The sequence below is a fragment of the Mangifera indica genome, chromosome 7 (genome assembly GCF_011075055.1).
Source record: "Mangifera indica cultivar Alphonso chromosome 7, CATAS_Mindica_2.1, whole genome shotgun sequence".
Taxonomy (NCBI): Eukaryota; Viridiplantae; Streptophyta; class Magnoliopsida; order Sapindales; family Anacardiaceae; genus Mangifera; species Mangifera indica.
Genome location: NC_058143.1, coordinates 18,490,635 through 18,515,549, shown reverse-complemented (window position 1 = coordinate 18,515,549; position 24,915 = coordinate 18,490,635). Strand labels below are relative to the sequence as shown.

Below are 24,915 nucleotides of genomic sequence, written 5' to 3'. Positions count from 1 at the left end.
AAGCATGGCTAAATCTATGGTACGACGCCAAGATTCCTTAAAGGCCATAAGACTTATTCTCACTCAAAGTTTAAGTATATTTTTAAATTTTTATTCGTAAAATTTGAAAATCTTTAATAAAATCTTCAATGGCTTTTACTTTTTATATATCTCACTAATGGTATAAATTAAATAACTTTTTAAACTAATTCAAACAAAATAAATCCAAATTGAATAGACTTTAAAACAATACAACAAAAATTATAAAAGAAAATAGATTTATATAAATATATGTTAAGTGGGTTAGATAGATCTGAGACTTGTATTAAGATATAATTAAAAAGTTTGATTTAAAAGAACATGATCCACTATTGTAGCGGATTTTGCCCAACCCGTATGTCTTCTAGGCCATGTCGCGGGTCTAGCCTATGAGCCAGCCAGTCTGATACTGTTCATTCCTGATCCGGTTCACTGCAGTCTCTACTCTTATACATGCAAACCCACCACCAACCAAAAAATTTATCTCAATTAATTGTTGCAGATTTTATTGAGAATTAGTCTCTAATTGCATAAGCATGATTTAAGATCAGTATTGGGTGGATTGATTCGGCTTAATTGCCCACTGAAAGGCCACCCTGAATTGTTGCCGCTTCACACTCCCATCGGCCCATGGGCGTTTTTATTTTAATGCTATTCAAGTGTTGTTTCCAATGAGTCAAAACTTCAATTGAAATGACTTCTTTCTATTGGAAGGGATTTGATTTTAAAATTTTACTATTGAATATACTAAATTTTTATTATATTTTATAATAATATCAAACAAAATTAAATAATATATTCAATAGTAAATTTTGAATGTTTGATTTATTTTATAACAAAATTTAAAAGTTTGTTTCTTTTAATAAAAAAATCGAAGAAATTAGCCTTATTTATAATATAAATTGAGAATTTAATCCTTTCAATAAGAAAAAACAAAAGATTATATGCGAAACAAAATTAATTAAACATTATTACGGTACAATTATATTTGAAATTATTTTTATTAACTCAAAAGTTGTCATAATCAAATAAAAACTTCTAAATTTCACCTTGAAGAAAAAAAAATATATAGGCCTGGTTTTGTTTGTAGTGTCTCATTTTCTTATTGCTGCTATATACAATGCAAGGCATGGATTGGAAAATCTTGCCAAAACTCCTTCAACTGGCACAATCTGATAACATCAAAGCTGCTTCATCTTGCATTTAGCTCAGGGGTTGCTAATCCATCTTCAGAAACATCAAAAAACAAGTCATCACTCTTGCACAATGCATACGCAATATCCACCATACTTGGCCGCTTGGAAGGATCTCTCTGCACACAAGCAATGGCAATAGCCATGACACTCATCACACTCTCCATTGAGCATGTATCCTGCAGAAACACCTCATCCATCCACTCTTTCATTCTTCTCACCTTTCTCTCTTCATTATTCCCTTCCAAAATTCCACCAGCACTTGTCCACAACACCCTCCCCTCTTCATCGATCACCTCCTTGCCTGATATAAGCTCAAGCAGCACCACCCCGAAGGAAAAAACATCCATTTTTGTTGACACTACCCCGTCTGCTAGATACTCAGGGGCGATGTAGCCTTGAGTGCCAACAATGTGCATAGTTATGGCATTGCAGCCTGATTTTGCTAGTCCAAAGTTTGCGATTTTCGCCCTCATGTTCGAGTCCAAGAGAATGTTGCTGCTTTTGATGTCTTTATGTACAACTCTCGGCCTAGTGTGCTCATGGATATATTGCAGGCCATTGGCAACATCAATGGCAATCCTTAACCTTGTTTTCCAGTTCAGTTTTTTGTTGCTGTTTTCGTGGAGCCATGAATGGAGGGAGCCATTTTCAATGTACTCATAGATCAAATAGCAATTTGTATCTTCAGGGTCTATGCAGAAACCTTCTAACTTCACCAGATTCCCATGATTCACCTTCAAAAAGTATCATAATGGTTCAGTAATTAGTAATAACGAGCTAACCAAATGAAGGTTTTGGCAAGAAGATACACCTAATCCTCTTTACTAATTATAAATAATTGTAATTAATTTGTGTCCTTTGCTGTTGCTATCAAGATCTAAATCTTTCTGGTCAACATATCAAGGCAGGAACAAATTCAATTCATCTGCCATTGTCAATCTTCTTTAAGCTAAAATAACTTCTAATGACAATTATTTTGATTAAACATAATAGAATGACACTACTCATTTTAATGTGTACTCAGATTCTTAATTTTTTAAAGAGAGAAAATAAATAATTTAATCCTTCTGACCCCTAAAGCATATGATATAAAACCTCAAACCTAATACTCAAGACTAGTCACTCACCTGTTCATTATTTTATAACCAGAAAAAATGAATAAATATCGGCCACACTGATAGAGACTTAAGCAATTTTTATAATGGGATTCTTCCACTGGCATCTTTATATATGATGGAATGTTTAATTTTCATCCATGTAAATCAGTTTATATCATTATACCCCCTTGTTTTCAGGATTATATCCTTTATCTACTCCCTAACTACACTGAATTAAATGGTCTAATTTCATCAAGTGAACTTCTGCAAAAAATGTTTGTGAAGAAGAAAAAAGAAAATTTACCTTTTGTAAGATCTTCAACTCCTCACAGGCATTCCATTTCATCGTCTTGATTGCATAGATCTCTCCATCAATGAACCCTTTGTAAACAGACCCTTGAATCAAGCAATCCTCACTGAAACCATTTGTAGCTTCTCTGAGTTCTTCAATCTTGAACAATTTGTACTTGTCTAAGCAATCTGAAACATCTGCCATTAAATTAACCTCCATATTCTTGAAGCCCTTCCCTCCTTTATCAAACTGTTGCTTCTGCTTCTCGGCATCATCAAACTCCCTCTGTCTCCTCTTCTTTAAAATAACCTCACTATAAATCAACAACCCACTAGTCAAAACCAACAAGATTCCACAAATAGCCAACCCAATTGCCAATCCTGTAACAACTCCTTTTCTCTCAGTGTTTCCAGGAGATTTCGAAGGAGCAACATCAGGCTGTGTTAGTTGTGGAAGTCTTGTGACTGGGACAAATATCGTTTCAAATGGCTGACTGTTATTCCCATTAACATCTATTATTGCCTGTGTTTCTGTTCCAAACGTTGAAGCAATTGATGACAAGTTATCAGAAGGTTGAAGCACATAAGACACAAGATACTTCACCTGGTTTTGCAATTGAGTTTCATTAGGGCACTTGCAAAAGATTGGAAATTGAACAACATCACCAGGCTCAAGCTTAGTAGGAACTAGAGTAGGATTAACAATCTCAACAGACTGATAAGTTGTTAAATTCCGGTACAGCTGTGTAGACACAAGATAAAAAGTGTCACCCGACTTGATTGTGTATGACAGATTAGCAAAAGAGATGACATTACTGGCATTCAAAGTATTACAAGAACAGGTTAAAGGGACAAAAAGAGGCTGATTTGGGATGAGAGGAGACGATGGGGAGGATATATTACTGGGCTTTGATATCATGAGGCGACTCACTGAAAAAAGGTCAGCGATGGAGGCAAGGTCGAGTAAATCAGGCGCCGAGGCAAGGTTGACTAAATCAGGCGCCGAGGCTCGGTAGAAAGCGTAGGCTTGGCAAGGATAGGTGGTCTGGTTGGCACTGCAAGTGTAGCCCGTGGTGTTTGGAAGTGGATCTTGTGATTTTACATAACAAAGAAAGAAGAGCAACAGCCAAGAGGAAGAGAGGAAGTGGAGCTTAGCGCTCATTATTGCTTCAATCCTGTGTTTCTCTTTCTGCTCTTGAATGTATGTAGGACATATATGTAAAAAGTTTCAGATTGGAAAGTGGAAAAAATGAAACTGGAACTTGCTGCCATCAAGACTTTTCTGGTCTAAGGTGCCCATGTTTATCGCTGAGTCTCATTCAAGATATGTGGGTCCTACAACCTTAAATTATATTTACAGCTTAACTGCTTCAGTCCACAATAAACCCACGCACCAGCCCCTGCTTTGCTAAAATATTTCATTATTACTTTATTTACCCGCAACCAAAAGAAACCATCATAGAAAGCTTGATCGTCCTAAATTTTGGATTCATTTGATCATTGTATATAATGGGAATCTTTCCTACCACGTGCAGCCATGACCATAAGATGAGAGCATAAGATTGAAGTTTCAGTTGAACAGATGTAACTAGCTTGAAGCAGGCCAAACGGGTTATATATACAGGGCGGCTTATTTGATGAACTAATAATCCTTCTTTAGAATCACTGCAGCAGCCAGCAGGGTAACCGTGAGCTTTGCAGCTTGACATCTATTCATTATCTTGTATGGAGGACTGTGAATGACCAGTTCTTCATAATCCTTGAATTCCAAGGCGACTATGACACTTCTGCACTTAAGTTGAATTGAATATGAAAGCAAATTAATTCCTTGTCGTGCGGGATAAGTTCCTTGAATTTCATAACCAGATTTTTTTAATTACCTTATTTGACAAACTCTACATGTTTCCTTCATCGAGCACTTTGAACAAGAAGAAATTTTAATGGTTTAAAAAAAAAAAAAAAACTACTGCAAATAAGAAGGCTTGATAAAAATTTACATCTGTCCAACTTCTAGACGAATATCCAACGATGATGTCATTTTCACAATTGGAGAAAACGAATGCACAGAAGTTACAAATTGGCTGACCTTTGACCGAATCCTCATTGCAGCGGTGCAAATGGGAGATTAAGCTGATGTGAGGCTGCTGAAATTCATTGTCACTACTAAAGTGATCAACAGTTTCCTGCATTACCGTTGGATACAGCAGGCAGAGGGCCATCTTGTACTGTCAGCAACCAAAAGTCTAGATGCTTTGTCAATAAAGGCGACGCCATATATAATTCATTACCTCACATCAGAAATTTGTCAGTATTAAGTCATCAGTTTTGAACAAGAAGTTATGCTTCTACAAATTTGAATCTGTTAATTTGATTTGAACAGGTGTAAAGTCCGAAAGTTCAACGTGAAAAAGAAAGTATTTGATTGAACTAAAGCTCAAATGGATTTACCCCAAACTCAAGCCCGGAAGAAGAAATTTCAGACTTGGGCTTGAACAGCCCAGACCCAATTGAAAGGTCTACATTCCATGCATTCAACATTTGCAGATCTATGTGAAGAAAGCACTGAAGATCCAAAAGTAATGTGGTCAATTTCATATTTACAAATTTTTTGTACAAAAGTGATGAAAGCTTTAGATTATCCAATCAAAATGACCTTTGACCTTGACAAATTTTCTGGCAAGGCTCCTATTTGACACTTCTTTATAGCCTGCAACAAACATTATATCTTAAACTTGATCGACATTAACTCTATGATCCATGAGCTACTCATTGACTTCATAGTCTGCAAAATAACAAGATAGAGTGAACATTTTTCCAACTTATACTTCGCATTCTAATGCTGCCTATAGAGTAACAATCACAATCCCTATTCATCAGAGGACATTAACTCTCTAATTGTCTTTTCGTCCATCTTCTGAGTGAAATCCCAGAGGTGTCCATATTTCTCATTGAATTCCCACTTGTTCATGGTGTTATAGGCATTGATTAACTTGTCACGAGCTCCCCTTTCCATATTGTATATCTCGGGCTCAAAGTTGTGGGGTTTGGCCGGCTTATCCATCTGAATTATTGTGAAAATTGTAACAAACAAAGCCGCTCCAATGAACAAGTAATCCCCCTAAAACATCACAAATGAATTCTATCATAGCTTTAAATCTAAATTCATTAAATGCAGACTCGATGGTGAAAACTATCACAGGTTTATATATAAATTTAGAGTTACCGGAACGTTGAAATACATTGCTGCAGCAACTGCAGGGAGGAAAGCCCATGATATAAATCCTGAAGAACAATAAAAAGAATCAGATTACCCAAAAAATAGTAGTGTTTGTTAACTTTGTTATCAATGATCTGCCATTACTATTGATACCTTGAAAGCCTGTTGGCGGTTCTACGGCCCTAATGTCTTCAGCAATTTGCCCCCAAAACGATCCTATGCATAAAATTTTCAGCATTATTAGTACAATGACCACCCAGATGAACCCAGCTGAAGAAATAGTTAACAAATTGGATGAATCCGTTATAGTTTAATAAAAAAGTAAACTTTTGACCTCTGTCATCGGTTTCGAAGAAAGTATGGTGTCCATCATACTCTCCATATATAAAATCTTCCTGCACTCAACAACACATATTTAAGTGTCAAAATCATTATACATGTTAAAGAGAAGATGCTCCATATAAGTCTCAAAACATGTATTTGTGCAGTTTTTCATTTTTGAATGAAACGAGTCTACAGCATAATTTATGCATACAGTGAGCGTTAAGAAGAGTACATACAGGGCTGATACCAGGAGTGGCCCAACGGTCAACCGGGTCTTCGTTGAGGTCTGGCTCGATGAAATGCAGCTCCCCACCCGCATTCAACTTCCTGAACCCCCTTCGACTACAGGAATTTGCGCACGGTCGGATATTATAAGAAGCTTTGCTTGGTTTGACATTGATTACAGAGGGCTCAGAGTTATAACTGGTTTTGGGAAGTGAATTGGGTGAGAAAACAGAGAGCGATGAAGATGAACAAACTGCCATCTCTCGTTTATCATCTTCTCTTTTGCTCCATGTTTTATAGCCTTTCAATGACGGTTGTCTTGTAAGACGCTGTGCATGTTTACGTGGCATCTAAATATTGGGCTTGCTTGTTAATTCTCATCACAGCCAGTTAGTCTAGTAAAATTTGGAGTTTCCTTTGGGCTCGTGGGCCTCTCCCTCTCCTTATCCACTTTATATTATAATTATCCTCCCCTGACAAAATTTGTTTTTTTTTTTTTGAAATAATTGACAATTGGCCTAATACAAGGCAACTCCCTATGATAGCGGGAAAACAATTTATTAATATCTAGATGTTCGTCTCTTTTTAATGTGCATTTAAGTGTAATTGGTAATCTTGTAATTTAGATATTAATAATAATTTTATAATTTTAATTTAAAGATAAAATAATTATTTTTAGAAAAATCAAAATAATTCATTAATAGAGGAGGATGATAATATAAGTGATAATTGAATAGATAAAAATCGAATATCTTAATTCTTATCTTCACAAAAAAAAATATTTTCTCGTTCTCGATATAAGGATGATAGGGAACCCCATCTCTTCTTTGTGGAAAAATTTTCTCTTCCCTTCCTTATCTCATCTTCGATAAAAAAATAATAAAATAATTATTAAATGTCAAATTATATTTGTAATAATTTAAAACTTTTAAGAGTAATTCAATATATAAGAATTTAGAGAATTAAAAACCAAGGAAGAGACAAGTTGGAATTCATTTATCTCTATCTCTAATTATAAAAATATTAACTATTTTTGCCATCGTTATTGTTTTTATCATAAATTTTTTTTAACAAATTGATAAAATATTAATTTTATAGGTCTAATTGTCACTCTAAACTATAAGTGAGAATTTTATTTTTAAAATTTAAATAATTAGAATATATCTTTTTATTAATAAAAAATAATTATTTAATTTTAAATTGATAATAAAATACTACCAATTCTATAATATAATCGAATTTATTAGAATTGCAATATATTCAAATTAATGCTTAAGAAATGTGCATGTTACATCAATAATTAATAAAATCACGTTCCCTTGATTTTCCAATTTCCAAATTGTATTTTAAAAGCTTGCAATGGGTAGAATATCATTTTTATTAAGTGGCATCATCTCCCAGTCGGCCAGTCGTGTTGAGTCAACGTGCTTTCTCCTTGAATCTTTCTTGCGTTTTTTATCTCATCTTCGTCACTCTTACACTGTCTCTGCAACTCTCCTCACTCTCTACACTATTTCACTCTCTGCGTAAGTTCTCTCGTAAATTTAATTTTACTGCTAACAACACTCAACTACTAGTTTCAGGTTCCCACCTTACCATCTTTGATTCAGTTTTCTATCTCTCTAATTTCTGCATTTGTTTTATACCGTTTACTGATAAGTTTTTAGCACTTAATGAATTGGATGATTTTTGTGTTGTTTAACACTCGTATGTTGAAGATTCGTTGATCAGGTTTTATGTAATTTATTTTAATTTTTTAAACTAGATTTGAATTTTGTTTTTGATGCAAGTAGTGATGATTATATCATTTAATTATAGAGATTTTGTTGATAGAATAGAATATTGTGGCATTTGTATTATTGTCATAAATCGAGTTAATTAACTTCACGCTTGCTATGATTTGTTACTATCACTTACTGTTGCGGAGACTTTTTCTTATGTTTAATACATATAACTGGAAATAATTTAGTTGAAATTCTAATTTTGTATATAGCTAGTTGGTTGTCTATGTTTTACTAGTTTTATAAGTGCCGGTAACTCCCATCATTTCCTTCTTTTTTGATGTTCTTGAAATTATCCTTTATACCACCTCTAGCAGTTGCAACTTCTTTTCTCTATTTCTTTCTTCGTTTTTGGAATATTCATGTGCTACATTCAGGTAATCAAAAATTTCTTATGTTAGCTTTGGAAATAGTTAATTAGTTACTCAAAGTTTATTTATTTATTTATTTTTTGTGTGTGTATATATATATACATGTATGTATGTATGTATAATATGTTCCCAATTTCTATCAGGTTGCTTGAACTTATTAGTATGTCTTTGCATTCACATGTATATATTTATAGAAGTAAACTTTGATATATTCTTTGATAAGTGAGCACACTAATGCATAAATAAAAAGTTGCTTAATTGTGAATTGTTTACATTTACCAATCTATAAAATGGTTATTTATACCATGCAATTTATATAATTCAGAATTAGAATTGCCGGAATGTAATTGTTACACAAGGACAATCTAGTGATTATTACTTAAATGGTTGTATTGCACCTTCTATTTATGGACTAATTGTGTTTTCCTCTTAGAGAAATGTGTTCCTGCTCCCAAAATTCTTACCTGTAGACTGTTAGTAATGATTTTATTTTTCATTAAATTTGTAGTAAGCAGCTGTCCACATCTCTAGCCATGGATGGTTCTAAGGTTGGTACCCCAAAGGAAATTCTCTCAGGGTTAGACACAACCAGTGAAGAAGAATATGCTTCCCAATCCAAGTTGCTTCAAGAGTTCTTTAATATCACTACCATTGACATGGCGTGGACTTTTAATTCAGGCAGTGGTATGACTGATGATGTTTGCAACCTTTTGCCATACTTAATTCCTTCATAATGCCCATGATTCACTATATTTTTTTTTTGTTATAAATCATTGATGCAGGAATAGGCACACAGGCTATGTTTTTGATTAGCCAACCAAATCTGTTGGCTAACAAGAAGAGGAAGTTCATGCTATCCACTGCTATTTCAAAGGAAAATAGTAATTCTGTAAACTTTCAATGGGCCCCATTTCCTTTTGAGATGGCAGGTGCAGCTACTATTGTTCCATCACCGTCAGGTTCAAAGCTTCTTGTAGTTCGGAATCCAGAAAATGAATCTCCTACTCATCTTGAAATTTGGAATCAATCTCAGTTGGAAAAGGAATTCCAAATCCCTCAAACTGTGCATGGCTCTGTATATGTTGATGGATGGTAACTAATGAACCAACTATCATTCTTCTTGTGATTTAGTCTTTAGTATTCTGAGCTAATCTAATTTAATTTACTCTTTGCATGTGTGTTTAGCTGTTGAACTGTTCAATTTTATAAGTAGTTATGCTGGTAAAGGAACTGGTATTGACCGTGTTTGTGCTAGCAGAAGAGTTTTTAACCATATTGCCTTACCAGTCCTGGAAAAAATTGAAGGCTTCCTGGATATACAGGTTTGAGGGAATATCTTGGAACTCTGATGAAACTCTTATTGCTTATGTTGCTGAGGAACCATCTCCTCCGAAGCCAATGTTTAGTATGGGCTACCAGAAAGCTGGTTCCACAGATAAGGATTGTGGTAGCTGGAATGGTCAAGGTGATTGGGAGGAGGATTGGGGAGAAACCTATGCAGGAAAGAGGCGGCCTTCTCTTTTCTTAATTGACATTGACAGGTCTGCATCTATGCTTTGTCTATTCTATTGCTATGATAAATCAATGGGAGTTTATATTTGAATGTTGAAACCTTAAATTAAACTTCCCATTTCTGTGCAGTGGAGAGGTACAATGTGTTAAAGGAATTCCGAAGTCTTTGAGCATTGGGCAAGTTGTATGGGCTCCATCAACCGAAGGCTTGCACCAATATTTGGTTTTTGTTGGGTGGCCATCAGATTCAAGAAAACTGGGTATTAAATATTGCTGTAACAGGCCATGTGCATTATATGCAGTCAAGGCATCACTTTACAAGTCAGAAGGCAGTGAGTGCAAACTCAAGTGGGTCACTTGCTTTTTAGAATCCAATCTTCTTCTTCTTCTTTTATTGTGATTTTTTTTGGGGGTGATGGTGGAGGGGTGGGGGGGAAGGTGTTCTTTTGTATGTAAATAGTGTCATATAGTAGTTGGATAGCTAACTCTGATGTATTGAATTATTTGGAATTTCTATTCATGCTCCAGAGATAGCTCCTGTGAAGATTTTCCTGTTGTTAACTTAACTCAAAGCATCAGCAGTGCCTTCTTTCCACGATTCAGGTATTACAATGTTCTTACATTTTTATTATTGGGGACTGTTTGATTTGATCTATTAAAACCATTCATTTGTTTTGTTAATTGTGGAATATATAAATTAATTTTATCAAGATTAGGAGAAATTTTCTAGGAATCTGTGGCTGTTACAATTAATTTTATACCTTCGTTAAAGTAGGAGTTTGACCTGTGGATCATAGTTGTTTAGTTTGCTTTGTGCCCTCTGATTCTGGTTGAACATATACCATTTTTCCCTTTCTTCTGTCTTTGCAGTCCAGATGGAAAGGGCCTTGTGTTTTTATCTGCAAAATGTTCTGTGGACTCTGGAGCACATTGGGCAACAAATTCACTTCACAGAATTGATTGGGCCACCAATGGAAAGCCATCTACATCTGATAAAATTCTTGACGTGGTGAGCAATCTGCTATTTATAGTTATTTCTGGATATAGTCAACTTCTCTGAGTAATCAATACCTTTTTATTTTTGTTCCATCCTTTGTTTCCTTGCATGCTTTCGCAAGTTATGAACATTGATTCTACTGTGAACATGTGAAACAAGCACTTACCTACCAGATTTCTAACCTGTATAAACGTAAGTCATGGAGATAGGGCTAAATGTTTTTGTTTGCTTAAGTGCTTTGCTCTCTTTTTCTTTATTTGGTGATAAACTGGCCAATAACATACTTAAGTAAATAATTTTGAAGGTTTTGAAACATGTTGATTTAGTCATATACTTATTTTTCTATTTATATATATTTATTTAATGATAGAGCTGCATTTCACTTTGCTCTATTCTAAAAAATCTCTGCAGATTCCAGCCGTGCAGTGTGCAGAGGATGATTGCTTCCCAGGGCTTTATTGTTCATATATCCTAAGTAATCCGTGGCTTTCTGATGGATGCACTATGATATTATCTTCCACCTGGGGTAGTAGTCAAGTAATAATTTCAGTGAATGTGCTGAGGTGACTTAATGATTTTATGACCTTGTTTGATGAAATCTTTTTGATAAAATCAACTGATTATATGATTATGAAATTACAGTGGGGAGTCATTACGCATTACTCCCACTGAGTCAAATTTTTCATGGGATGTTCTTACACTGGATGGGGACAATATTATTGCTGGTAACACATAGTTATATTCTTTATCCATAGCACATCTTATTTTGAAGCAAAGATATGGAATTGAATTCTTCTCCTTTCACATTTGCAGTGTGTAGCAGTCCAGTAGACATTCCTCAAATCAAATACGCTTATCTTGTTGAGAGAGCCAATAAGAATGGTGCATGGAATTGGTTGAATGTCTCAAGCCCCATCTTTAGATGCTCAAAGAAGGTTATGCATTTTCTTTTGCTACATATTACATAAGTGGATACAACAAATTTAGATTATATGAAACAGAATCTCTACTTGTGCAGGTTAGATCATTGCTCTCATCTCTTAAATTCAGTATTATGAAAATTCCAGTGAAGGATGTTTCTGCTAACATAACAGAAGGTATTACAATGTGATTCTGGTTTTAAACAACCATATTTTTATATTTTAAGTGGTGCCTTCATACAGGTCGATGGAATATTACTGATGCATTCTGTTGAGAGTGCATGCTTTTGTCTTAATTAGGACAAAAATGGCTATACTGATGTGCCAAAGTCTCTGATGGATTTATGATCTTATGGTGATATGAAAGAATAGTGTTATTTAATAAAAAGTTAGTTGATGATTGAGAGAATATGAAATAATCAATTGTAAAATTAAATAAAATCCGGAGGTTTTACTGGCAAAGCAGAATTGATGGTGTACTTGGGAAGTTTGCAGAATAATAATAAATCATCTGATTCCTTGATAAAAGCATTAGGATACATCTAAAATGTCTGCACAAGGCTCAGACCCCTGCAAATATTTGATGCCTGAGTTAATGTAGAGTGGTGCATTTATTTAATAATCTTCCGGTTTTATAACCAGCAATATTTGAATTCTGAAATCATATTACTCATGCCAACATGATTTTTGAGTCCTGTATGTATTTTATTCATTTCAGGTGCCAAGAAACCGTTTGAAGCTATATTTGTCTCTTCTAAATTTAAGAGAGATAGCGCCTGTGATCCACTAATTGCAGTCCTTCATGGGGGGCCACATTCTGTCTCATTGTCAAGCTTTTCAAAGACCCAAGCTTTTCTTGCTTCTATCGGTTTCAGTTTGTTGATAGTAAATTACAGGCAAGTGAAATTTTACCTTTTTAGCTTGGTTAAATTATGAAATTTAAGTTACATATGTATATACTCTGTTGTCGGTTCTTCTAAACCCTACATCACACAATCCCACTCTGCCCACAGAAATTGCTTAACCTCAGAAATAGATTCTTTTTTCTCTCTCATATAGTCCTTCTTCTGCAAAGGAAAATAAGAAAGGAGGCTGGCATAAATTTTCATTTAAGCTTCTTCTAACATGGTAGTTGATCTCAGAGGGTCATTGGGATTCGGTGAGGAAGCATTGCAATCGCTTCCAGGGAAAGCTGGATCCCAGGTGCTGATTCTCAATCCAGATTTGTTATGTAAACTTCGATTTGTTCATTTCTTTCAAGAGCATCTAAATTCTCATAAGATTCTTTAGATTGTTTGGTAAGATGTGTCTCCTAATATCTTGGCTTATCACACACAGGATGTCAATGATGTACTCACTGCTATAGATCATGTTATTGATATGGGACTTGCTAGCTCCTCTAAAATAACAGTGCTTGGCAATTCCCATGGTGGCTTTCTAACTAGTCACTTGATTGGCCAGGTGTGATGGTTTTCATTTGTGTTCTTTGGTAGACTGGATGTTGTGATTTGTTACATCATTTTTAGTAAATGAAAGTAACATACCTTCAAAATCATACTGATAATTGTTTTTAAATTTTGTTCAGGCACCAGATAAGTTTGTTGCAGCTGCTGTAATGAATCCTGTTTGCAATCTTGCACTGATGGTTGGTACAACAGATATCCCTGATTGGTGTTATGTGGTATCCTATGGAAGCAAGGGGAAATACAGCTTTACGGAATCACCTTCGGCTGAGCACTTGACTCTCTTTTACAGCAAGTCTCCTATATCACACATCTCAAAGGTGTGTTTACCAATGTCTTTTATGTCAAGTGGTTAAAAAGGGTCTTTGTACGATATATATAGAGGTATGAGGTTTCTTAGATGATTGCAAATAAAAATTGTGCTAATTAGGATAAAAGTGGACAGTATACTTTAAGGGAGTAGCCATTGTAAATGGTATCAAAGTTGCGCCTTTCTCATGATGTTGGCAAAAGATAATAATATTTTGGACTTATTTCCCACATGTGGATGGTGAGGGTGGAGTTTCTTAGTCTTTGTCCTCTTTCAATCTCTCATCTCTTAGCAGAGTAACTTTTTGGCTTGCAATAAGTTGGATGTGTTTGCCACATTCATAGATTTCAGGTTATTGTAATATTGATACGCATGAGCAAAAGATTTAGAACTTGTTTTTCTTGTGAAAAAAACAGATTTATTTCAAAGAATCATGACTATTGACTCTTCCCTGCTAAAATAGAATCTCCTTGCTAAATTACGCATCTTAATGGATTCTGCAGGTCAAAACACCAACCCTTTTTCTTTTAGGTGCTCAGGATCTTCGTGTTCCAGTTTCTGTTGGCTTGCAAGTAAGATATTAAATTCCACTTATACAAATGATTTTAAATGACTAATCTGTTTTAATTATATAGTTGGCAATTTCTGCAAGAGCTTAAATGATTGTTAAGTCATGCTGCAAAGGTGCACAAGATAAAAAAAACCTACCAGAGAGACAATGGGAATTTCACTGGAAATTTGGTTTTCTTTTTCATCCTCTCTTACAATTTTTGTTAGCAAACCATGGAACATCCCTGAATTATTTTGTGTAGATGACTAGTAGATGGTGTATAATGGTACCTTGAATGGATTATGTTTTTTTGAATTGTGTAGTATGCACGGGCACTAAAGGAGAAAGGAATTGAAACCAAAGTCATTATGTTTCCCAAGGATGTTCATGCACTTGAAAGGTAAAAATGTGCCTTCATGATTTCTCCTGATCACAACCGCAGCATAGTTTAAAAGGTAATGTGTCGCATTGTGCTGACTTCTGGTATATTTTCCATTTCTACAGACCGCAGTCGGACTTTGAATGCTTCCTCAATATTGGAGTGTGGTTCAAGAAGTATTGTAAATGAGCAGGCACCTGACTTGTCTCATGGGCTGCTGATCTGTGCAGGGTAAAAAAAATGATCTCCTAATTCTCATAATTACTTGAAGATGAAATCAGAGTTAAGCAAATCCTTGTCTCTATATGGTAAAGCTGGTTCATCTGTAAAATAATCTCTCTTGTCATGCTTGATCCTGTTAATGGCTCTGCAAAAATTCTGTAAATCTGGAGTGCTGCAAGGAGGATAATTGCAATGATTTATTCATAATTGTAGAATAGTTTCATATTTTCTTTCATCTACCATAAAAGTACAACATACAAAATGATAGAACAGGAGCAACTCTGCAAGTGTGTGTGAATGACAGTTTTTAGATGGCCACCATATTTTTTGGGAAAATGCGAAAACTTCATACCTCCAAAAGAGCTAATTCAGTTGAAATTCAAATGTAAATGTCTTTAACCAATTTTTAGGCAAAATTTTCAAATTAACCAGGACGTAATGATACTTAAATGTCAAAGAATAAATGTTTTAAAACTTTGTATTAAAAACCATCCCCATTTATTTATAATAAAATAGATATGGGCTACCCGTTAAGTATGAACCAAAGCCGGCACCAATCCTTAAACTAAATTTTAAAAGCCCAACTCATTCATCATCACCATTAGGCGAGCTGGGGGCTACAAAATGAGTAAAAAGAGTTAATCACAATTATATTTCATATTTCTGAAACTCTATATGTAGGATTCATCCTTACAATCCAATGTCAGAAAGAAAGAAATAAAGAAACGTGTTCATTTAAGTCCCATTTAGAAACCAGTTGTTTTTCACGTTCTGTGTTCCTCGAAAATCTCTGCACCCAACAATATTGGTGTTTCTGTCTCAGTCACTTCTCTAGAAACAAGTAAAGATCCCATTAACAAACGCAGAGATTTAAACAAAAAGCTTTAAAGTTCCAATATAGGAGCTAGCAAGAAGTTCAACAGAATTGACAAGCACGACAACTTCGGTGAACCAAATTTGTGGCCCCTGAAACCGACTTGCAAAAACGAAGTTTTGAGGAAAACCCAATTTGAGAAGAGAGAGAAAACAGAAAGGCTGATGCTAGAATTTTGATTTATAGAAATATTGGCAATAGATTTGGAGACGCTAACGCGAATGGTGAAGTGCAGGCCAAATGTTCAATGAAGTGGGCCTCCTATGGACGTTGTATTCCGTTAATGTGTCAGGCTTTGGATACGTGTAAAGATTCGGACGCGACTTTAGAGCCGCGGAAGAGAAGATTAGTAGAAACTAAAGAAGCATTACTTTGAAGGAGCAGTCACGTTGGGAGAGAGCTTTAGAAATTTTTGGGTGGTTCAAGAGAAAGGGATGTTACGAGATGAATGTGATTCATTATAATATCATGCGCAGGAATTTTGGCAAAGCACATAAGTGAAGTTTGTTGAGAGTTTGTTAGACGATATGTGTATTAAAGGAATTGGGTTGATTAATTCTATGTATTGTACTTTGATTGATGTTTAGAGCAAAGGTGGAACTAAGAAAGAGGCAGTCCGTTGGCTTGAAAGGATGAATAAACATGGGATGAAGCCCGATGGAGATTGTTGTGCACGTGTATAGGAAGGCAGGGGAGTTCCAAAAGGTGAAGGAGTTTTTCAAGAAGTGGTCCTCCAGAGGGTCTACGAGTGGGGAAGGAACAGCTAAAATAATGATTGGGCAGAGTGAAAAATGGATCGAAAACCCATGGTTGTTTAAGCTCTTACGCCTATAATGCTTTAATTGAAGCATATGAGAAAGCACTAGCAGGGCAACTTAGAGGGGTGTTTGAAACCTTGTACAGGTGCTCAGAGAAGGGATTGTTCCAAATACCGTGACTTTCAATACGATGATACACATTTATGGCACGATTACCAGATAGTAGAAGGGGCTTCATGCACAAATAAGATAGAGGAACTTAGTGTCCACCTGACGCCAGAACATGTAATATCCTGATTTTCCTCCATGCTCAACATGATGATATAAAAAAGGCTGCAAGCTACTTTTCAAAGATGAAGGAGGCTTGCCTTCAGCCAGATATTGTGAGCTACCGCACCCTTTTGTATGCCTACTTGATAAGCCATATAGTTTCTGAAGCTGAAGAACTCATAGCGGAGATGGACAGAAAGGATCTTGAGATTGATGAATACACCCAATCAGCTTTGACGCAAATGAATATTGAAGCTGGGCTGTTGGAGAAGTCATTGTCATGGTTTAGAAGGTTTATCTTGCAGGGAATATGAGTTCTGAGGGCTATACTGCCAGCATTGTTGCATATGAAGAGCGGGGGCATATTTTGGATGCTGAGGGAAAGAGCTTTCAGTTGTCGCCAAGAAGGGAGAAAGTTGACTGTTCGAGTTCAATGTGATGATAAAGGCATATGGAATGGGAAAGAATTGTGATAAGGCATGCCAATTATCTGATAGCGTGGAGATATGGTATACCACCTGACAAATGCAGCTAACTAGCTATAAATCACTCGTACAAATTTTAGCTGGTTCTGACTTGCCTCACATGGAAAAACCGCACCTAAGAATGATGCAGGAGGCAGGACTTGTCAGTGATTGCATCCCATATTGTGCCGTGATTTCAAGCTTTGAAAAGTTTGGGCAGTTGGAAATGGCAGAGGGACTGTGCAAGGAGATGATTCAATTTAATGTGGAGCCTGAAGTCGTTGCCTTTGGTGTATTGATAAATGCTTTTGCCAATGCTGGCAGTGCTAAGGAAGCTATCAGTTATTTTGACGCCATGAGGATTGCTGGCTTGCCTGCAAATGCTGTGATATGTAACTCCTTGATTAAGCTTTATTTAAAGTTGGTCATTTGAAAGAAGCACAAGAAACTTACCAAATCTTAAATCACAAGAGGTGCACACTAATTGTATCATTAATCTCTACGTAAGCAATATATGGTTGGCCTATACGTGAGCAATATATGGTTGGACAAGCAGAAGAGCTTTTTGAGAACTTGAAGAAAACTGGGATTACTAATAAGCTTATGTTTGCAATGATGTTGATCATGTACAAGCGATATAGTAGGTTTGAAGAAGCTACTCGCATTGCAAAACAGATGAAAGAATTCGAACTTACAACTGAGTTATTAAGTTAGAATAATGTGCTTGGGTTGTATGCATTGGATGGGAGATTCAAAGAGATGGTTGGAACTTTTAAGGAAATGGTGCATTCTGCCATTCAACCTGATGATTACACATTCAAATCTCTGGGAGCTGCTCTCATTCAATGTGGAGTTCCAAGGCAAGCTGTTAACAAGCTGGAATCAACAAGGAAGAAGGATGTTCAGAGTGGTTTGCAAATGTTGACACTTTTGTGTGCGGCTGGAGTAGACGATGATGATGGTGATGATCCTTAGATTTTCTCTGCAACAAGCTTTAGTTGCATCAATGAAGTTCAAACGATGAGTTGGTATCCAAATCTGATCGAAACTCCTCTCGAACGTCATAGCAGCAATGCAGTAAGTGATCTACCGAATGATGAATCTAGCAGTTTGCAGATTATGCATCCATTCGAAAACAGATGGACTAGAGACCAAAGAAAGCCGATTGCTGGTTCTAGAGGCTCCTGATAAAGCTGGTAAGATTTAAGCTTTGTCAAGTTAGAGTAAGCATTGTATAAATCAATTTGTATGAATGGTCCAATCAATTTTTGAGTGGTTTTAGATGAACGAGGCTGGAGTGGCAAGTTAGCCCGCAGGCATCTTCAGCATAACAATCTATGCAAAGGGAGGGCAGAAAGATTTCGGATTGCAAAGACTTTCTATATTTGGATTGCAGGTGAGCGCCTTCATTCTTAACTACAATCAGGGTTTAAAAACAACTTTCTTCTAGGTATAGGTACAGATTTTATTACTTAATATTTTACAATATATTACAATTCAATCTCTTTCAACTTCTGGAAATGTTTCCATTCTAGCAACACCTGAAATCTTTCCAGGATTAAAGTTTCTAGAATTGAGAGCTGAGACTGAGAGCAGACCGCACAAGCAATGATGAAGGAACAAACTGAAGCTTTTATTCAGCTGAACTACTAACATAAATTTCTACTGATTTACAATAATAAAATATCCATCCAATTAACTGAATTCACCATTTTTTCACATAACAATTACATCATTGTTATGCCATGAAAGAACAATATCCTGAAGCCCCACCTGCAAATCAGTCCAATGAACCTCCTCAAACTCCACCGCCCCACCGCCGCCACCACAGGCGTCGACTACCTTCATTTCCACCAACAAAAATTGTGGTGCAATCTCCAGTACTTGTGCCACCAAAACCATCCTCCCAAGCTTCCCCAACCCTATAACACCACCACTCTTTCCTCTCTCAACTCTATAACCCAACTTCTCACCAACCTCTTTAACCTTCTCCACCACTCTCTCCGCCTTCTCCACCGTCGTAAACCTCTTCTCCTTCCTCTTCGTCACCTCAAAAAGGCCGGATAAATCCAACCCAGATGACAAAGATATTATATCAAACGCATTCATTGACACCATGCCAATTTTGCAATCTCTGTTATCAAACAAACTATTTTCTTGTTCACCCTTCAGCTGCAACGATTTCTTGAACCAAGAAAGATTCATTAAAGCTTCAATACTCATTCTTGTTTCAGGATTTGGATCAAGGAGCTGATATATAACCGATCTAGCTTGTCTTGAGATCCAAGATGGAAACTGATAGCCTTTTCTTTGAATCTTCTTATACATAGTTAATAAATTTCTATCATCAAACGGCAAAAAGCCAGCAAGCAATACATATAAGATAACTCCACAGGACCATGCATCAGCTTTGGCACCATCATAGCCACGCCGAGCCATGACCTCAGGAGCCGTGTAAGCTGGGGTACCACAAGCCGTATGAAGCAGCCCGTTCTTCAGCTGCTCCGGTAATGCCGACAAACCAAAGTCAGAAACTTTGAGGTTGCCGTTTTGATCAAGGAGGAGATTTTGCGGCTTCAAATCACGGTGAGCAACCCCGATTTGGTGGCAGGAATGAAGAGCCGACACAAGCTGCTGGAAGTAGCGGCGGGCGGCGACTTCGGTGAACCGGCCACGGCGCAAGACCTTGTTGAAAAGCTCACCACCGGAGGCGTACTCCATGACGAGGTAGATCTTGGTCTTGGTAGCCATGACTTCGTGGATTTTCAACACATTAGGGTGGTGCTGCAGACGGCGCATGGCGGCAACTTCACGAACGATTCGAGACTCCATGTTGGAATCAAGATTCGCATTCTTGCTAATGATTTTAATAGCCACGACGCTGTTATCGACGATGGAACAAGCCTGATGAACCTTGGCGAAGCTGCCTCTGCCCAAAAGGCGTCCCAGTTGGTACCTGTTGAGGACTGTTGGCGTGGCGGTGGCGATGGGGGTTGTTGTTTTGGGCTGTGATTGTGGAGGCGGTGGTGGGCTGGGGTGAGCGGAGGACTGAGTCCCGGCTGCCATGACTCGCATGGGTTACACCGAGAATGGGTGTAACCACGAGTTGCGGAGCCTAGGAGAGACAAGGGACTTTTGGAAGTGATGGAATTTAGTTATATAGGTGCATTTGGGGAAAACTGTGACTAGGTTTTCTCGGCTTCTGGCTGCGTTCTGCCTGCCTGTCATTATTCCAATTTGGGACTTCTGTTTGGACATGTTGTTTTTACTTTTTTGCCCTTGTTTATGTTCTTTTTTAACTCTTTCGCCCTGAGGAAATTAATTAAAATATGCATATTGTCTCCTGTTTATACCTTTGCATTTTATTTTTATAAGCAAATGAGATAATTTATACACATTTTACCCTTAATATAAAAAACAAAAAATTCTAATCCAAAATCAAAATAAAATACATATAAAATCAAATACAAAAAACACAAGATAGTTAAAAATAGAAATCTCAAACTAATCGATAATTATCCTTGAAGTTTGAACCTTTAACAAATAGTAATACCTCCAACAAACAATAACACTTCAAAAATAGATTCAAAAATAAGATAGAGTTTTGATTATTTATGTTCAGTGGTCGTTTATACTATTTAAGTTTATATCTATTTTTATTGAATAGACAGTAAAACCTAATCGTTAATAATTATGACTTATTTTTTTGAAAGTGTAGTTGTCGACGAAGAGGAAATCTAGATATAAAACGCGTAAATTTATAAGCAAACTGCACGAACTACTCAAATTATGCAAACTACACAACCACACAATAGGCACTTCACAGATTATACACGGTTTGTGTAATTTGCAAAGTTTGCATGAGTTTGCATGATTTGTGTGGGTTTGCACAATTTACTTGTAAATTTACGTGTTTTGCATCCAGATTTCCTTTCTGTCACAACTACACTTTTAGACAAATGAGTCACAACTATTAACAATCGGGTTTTATCGTCTGTTTGATAAAAATAAACATAAACTCAAATCGTATAAACTGCGATCGACCTTAAATAACTAAAACTCTAACTTACCTGTAAATCCATTTATGAAGTGTTGTTGTTTGTCGAAGGTTCCAACTCCAAGAATTGTCACCCATTGGTTTGAGATTTTTGTTTTCGGTTACCCTACATTTTCTATGTTTTGTTTTACATATGTTTTATTTTGATTTTGATTTAGAGTTTTTTGTTTTTTAAATTAGGGGTAAAATAGGTACAAATTATGTTATTTGCTCATAAAAGTAAAAGAAAAAAACATTGGCCTAAAAGTGTATAAGCAGGAAACCATATGTGTATTTTAATTAATTTCCCTAATAAGGAAATTATAATAAATGTCTAAAATTAAAGAGTGTTAAGCAAAATGGTCTAAAACTCTAAGGATTAAATAAAAATGTCTTCAATTTAGCAAATGACTAAACTACCCTAATATATATACCCCACATTTTCCATGGATTTAAGATTCAAATTCAGAGAAAAATTCAAATCTCCCATAGGCGCAATGGGTTTCAGTCTTTTTTGTTTGATTTTTTGTATTTTTCTATAACCGAAAATGACAAACAAGTATAGTACATCATCTCACTTTTTGTTTGAATTAATTTATTGTTATGAGTATTGAGATTTGAGGGAGATTTTGAGGTTTGAATGTTTAGGGTTTTTATTTTGAATTATGCATAAAATGTTTTGATTTTTAGTTGTTTTGCTTAAATTTCTTGAGGGGTTTTGTGTTATTGGATGTGTAGATTTGATTTTGTGTTGAAATTAGAGGCTGAAATGACGAGTTTTAGCCGAAAAATAGGTTAGATCTGTCAGCACTACGTTAATCTCCCATGGGCAGCCGTGGGGTCGGGGGGAAATTTAGCGTTTTCAAAATTTTAGGGGGAGGGGGAGATCCATTGAACCGTGAAAACCATGGGTTGGGTGGAAATTGATTTTTTTTTAAACTATAAGACCTGTAGACGATAGACTTTGAACGACCATAACTTTTGATTTGGGAAGAGTTACGGGGTCTGTAATATATCAACGCAAAGCTCGTTTTGACCTCTATAACGACAATAGCTTTGCTGGTTGCGCCCAATTTAGAGGCCTAAACAAAACGGTTTCAGTGTGTATTATGCAGTTTTTTTGTTTTACCAAATTTAGAATTTTCGGTTTTTATGATTTTGAGCTTGTTTATGACCGAGCTAGACTTTTTTTATATATAATTTTCAAATTTGACATCTGTCTCTTTAGTTTTATGTTTTTTGAGACATGTTTTACGATGTAATTATGAAATTTCAGATCGATTTTTTAGTTTTCTCGTTCCTATGCTATTTGAACGTGTTAGTTTTCAAAATTCAGATATGTTTTTTCAAAATTTTAAGTGATTTTTTTATTGTTGACATTCAAGGGTATTTTAATATATTTATTTATTTTTAACATGTTAGTTAAATCCTTTATATATTGTGTAATGTCAAAATACCCTCCATATTTTTTTAACATTTCATTTAACCGCTAAATTATTATCAAATATTTAAATATCCTTTTACATGACATACAAACTAGATTTAACAAATAAAATTAAGTTTTGAGTTAAAATTTATAAAAATACTTTTTTTCATGAATTGATTTTTTTCGATTCGAATTCAAAAATATGAACTTCTTTCTTTTGAACAAACCCGTAATAATTGATATTAAGTAAAAATAAGAGTAAGAGTGAGTGTTTAAGTAATATAAAAAGTGTATGTAATGAGAGTGAAAGTGAGAGGATTTATATAGATGTGATGAAGGGTAATTTTGGTATTTTAAAAAAAATTAGGGCATCTTTGCTTAAGAATAAGAAAAATAGGTATTTTTGTTTAAGAATAAGAGAAATAGGTATTTTTGCTTAATAAAAGGGTAAAATAAGTATTTAATATAATTCCCTAACTAAAATATTAAACAATAAGAACTCATTTATGCAGTAAGGAAGGTATGTTTACTTGTAATTTAAAATTATTAAATCTAATAATTATACATAAATTATTAATATTATTATATGCATAAATAATTTTATTATTTTTTAAAGTTTTTTTTTTTTATAATGAAAAACCTTATTTAAATCATATCACTTTTTTGAGATAAATCGATCACACCCAGGTTAAATTTCAGATTTACAATATTAAATTGACCATACCCAAATAAAATTTTAAATCCAATTATCAACTTTACATCAATTATATCAAGTTTCCCCGCGAGGTCAAAAACTAAACCTTTCTTAATAACAAATATCTAATATGCAGTCAAAAATTAGTACGAATGCAAGGAAAGGGGGGAATGTGCAGGCTTCAGAAACAGACGGTGGAGAAGAGGCACACTCTGTCAACATCAAATGTTCAATTTACAGAGAGCCATTGTTCATGAAAAAGGTATGAAAGGCAAGCGAGGATCGTGAATATGCTAGCTGGTGAAAACTACTGCCACCCACTAACAATTTAAACATTTTAAAACCACAAGTGGCAACACATTTATACGTAAACAACCAAAATATCACTTCCTTTATTATTATTACTTGGTAGATTTTTCTTCATAGTCAAAAGCTTCTTTGATAATCCAACTTGAATATGCCCACCAAAGCATCGTCTTCTTCTTCCATGATTAACTGGCTATCACTGTCTCAACAAGTAAATAATGTTGTCAATTAACGTCAACAACGTAATTTCGAAGACCTTTCACTCACGGGTGGGTTGGTTTGCAGATTGCATATTGCATTGTTGAAGTCAAACTTCACGAGCTGAAATAATATTTATAGTACCAAAGAAACTTTATTTCGGGTTTGGCCGTTTCTTTGTAATTGAATCGATCAAAAAATTTTTGAATTGAATAATTAATCATATAATTATTATATTAAATAAGTTAATAATTCATATTATATTTCTGTTATGTATTATTTAAAATTATTAAGTGAAAAAAAAAGAATAATATTATATATATTTATTTTAAATATATAAATAAATACATATTTATATGTATTATTATATAATTAAATATTATTTTATTTTTAATTTAAAATTATTAAATTATATGATAATATATATTTATTTATATATTTAAGATGATATCATTGAAAAAAAATCTCTCTCAACTGTCACTTAAAACACGTGAAGGGCAATTAAGGAATTTCGATTGAAGCATGCCTGACGTAGTGAGAAGACGTTGGCGGTGCCCTAGTAGTACTGTTGGACGTTGTGCAATGGCAAATTATTTCGTACCTTGACATGAATGTTGTTGTTGGGGGCAAAGGCTTAAATTATTTTAGGAGGGGGATCTTTTCCCTGATCCTTGTTTTCTTTATTTGTCTTTTTATATCACTTTTCAGACAAAAACAAAGGAAAAAGGGAACCGGTGCGTTTTACAGGGAAATGAAGCCAAAACTGAGCCTCAGTTTTCATGGGAAAGAAGGGGTGTAAGGCTCCTGCTCATTACCTTTTACAATAATTTATCATAAAGCAAGGTAATGTGTATTATTATAAGTTTAATCTCTCATAATTAGCATCCCATTACCTTTTAATTTAAAAATATATATATCAATATGGGTGGTGGAGGGCCCATTTCAGCCACTCACTTTAGTGTACTGATTTTCAAGAAAATATAAAAAATAATTAAATATGTATAATATAATGGACA

General features: G+C 35.1%; 4 protein-coding genes and 1 pseudogene across 4 annotated transcripts; 2 read left to right on the top strand and 3 right to left on the bottom strand.

Moving 5' to 3' along the window:
* Positions 1-1,000: 1,000 nt before the first annotated feature.
* LOC123220939 (serine/threonine receptor-like kinase NFP) lies at positions 1,001-3,917 on the bottom strand. Its single transcript, XM_044643558.1, has 2 exons — positions 2,616-3,917; positions 1,001-1,948 (listed from the first exon to the last, which is right to left on the bottom strand). The coding sequence occupies exons 1-2, from the start codon at positions 3,762-3,764 to the stop codon at positions 1,211-1,213; spliced, it is 1,887 nt and encodes a 628-aa protein (XP_044499493.1). The 5' UTR covers positions 3,765-3,917; the 3' UTR covers positions 1,001-1,210.
* Positions 3,918-5,165: 1,248 nt separating this feature from the next.
* On the bottom strand, positions 5,166-6,651 carry LOC123220940 (photosynthetic NDH subunit of subcomplex B 5, chloroplastic). The gene is made up of 5 exons (XM_044643560.1): positions 6,380-6,651; positions 6,154-6,214; positions 5,973-6,035; positions 5,826-5,884; positions 5,166-5,720 (listed from the first exon to the last, which is right to left on the bottom strand). Exons 1-5 carry the CDS (start codon positions 6,626-6,628, stop codon positions 5,469-5,471), a joined length of 684 nt encoding a protein of 227 aa, XP_044499495.1. The 5' UTR covers positions 6,629-6,651; the 3' UTR covers positions 5,166-5,468.
* A 1,074-nt stretch (positions 6,652-7,725) lies between these two features.
* On the top strand, positions 7,726-15,110 carry LOC123219984 (acylamino-acid-releasing enzyme-like). The gene is made up of 18 exons (XM_044641964.1): positions 7,726-7,894; positions 9,029-9,204; positions 9,303-9,612; positions 9,843-10,061; positions 10,162-10,380; positions 10,561-10,635; positions 10,903-11,041; positions 11,441-11,592; positions 11,672-11,754; positions 11,843-11,964; positions 12,048-12,126; positions 12,668-12,845; positions 13,092-13,152; positions 13,288-13,410; positions 13,535-13,732; positions 14,226-14,294; positions 14,596-14,672; positions 14,777-15,110. Exons 1-18 carry the CDS (start codon positions 7,728-7,730, stop codon positions 14,838-14,840), a joined length of 2,511 nt encoding a protein of 836 aa, XP_044497899.1. The 5' UTR covers positions 7,726-7,727; the 3' UTR covers positions 14,841-15,110.
* Positions 15,111-15,886: 776 nt separating this feature from the next.
* Positions 15,887-18,760, top strand: LOC123220999 (annotated as a pseudogene).
* A 91-nt stretch (positions 18,761-18,851) lies between these two features.
* On the bottom strand, positions 18,852-20,435 carry LOC123221000 (CBL-interacting serine/threonine-protein kinase 7-like). Its single transcript, XM_044643660.1, has one exon. It carries the CDS (start codon positions 20,312-20,314, stop codon positions 18,956-18,958), a length of 1,359 nt encoding a protein of 452 aa, XP_044499595.1. The 5' UTR covers positions 20,315-20,435; the 3' UTR covers positions 18,852-18,955.
* Positions 20,436-24,915: the final 4,480 nt, after the last annotated feature.

Bases quoted from the DNA above. Each gene is read 5' to 3' on its own strand.
- LOC123221000 (XM_044643660.1), bottom strand. From the start codon at position 20,314: ATGCGAGTCATGGCAGCCGGGACTCAGTCCTCCGCTCACCCCAGCCCA.
- LOC123219984 (XM_044641964.1), top strand. From the start codon at position 7,728: ATGGGTAGAATATCATTTTTATTAAGTGGCATCATCTCCCAGTCGGCC. The intron at 10,381-10,560 runs GTGGGTCACTTG...TTCATGCTCCAG, and splicing joins GGCAGTGAGTGCAAACTCAA to AGATAGCTCCTGTGAAGATT. The intron at 11,593-11,671 runs GTGACTTAATGA...ATGAAATTACAG, and splicing joins ATTTCAGTGAATGTGCTGAG to TGGGGAGTCATTACGCATTA.
- LOC123220939 (XM_044643558.1), bottom strand. From the start codon at position 3,764: ATGAGCGCTAAGCTCCACTTCCTCTCTTCCTCTTGGCTGTTGCTCTTC. The intron at 1,949-2,615 runs GTAAATTTTCTT...TACTTTTTGAAG, and splicing joins AGTTGAAGATCTTACAAAAG to GTGAATCATGGGAATCTGGT.
- LOC123220940 (XM_044643560.1), bottom strand. From the start codon at position 6,628: ATGGCAGTTTGTTCATCTTCATCGCTCTCTGTTTTCTCACCCAATTCA. The intron at 6,215-6,379 runs GTATGTACTCTT...TGTTGAGTGCAG, and splicing joins CCACTCCTGGTATCAGCCCT to GAAGATTTTATATATGGAGA. The intron at 5,721-5,825 runs GTAACTCTAAAT...GTGATGTTTTAG, and splicing joins CAATGTATTTCAACGTTCCG to GGGGATTACTTGTTCATTGG.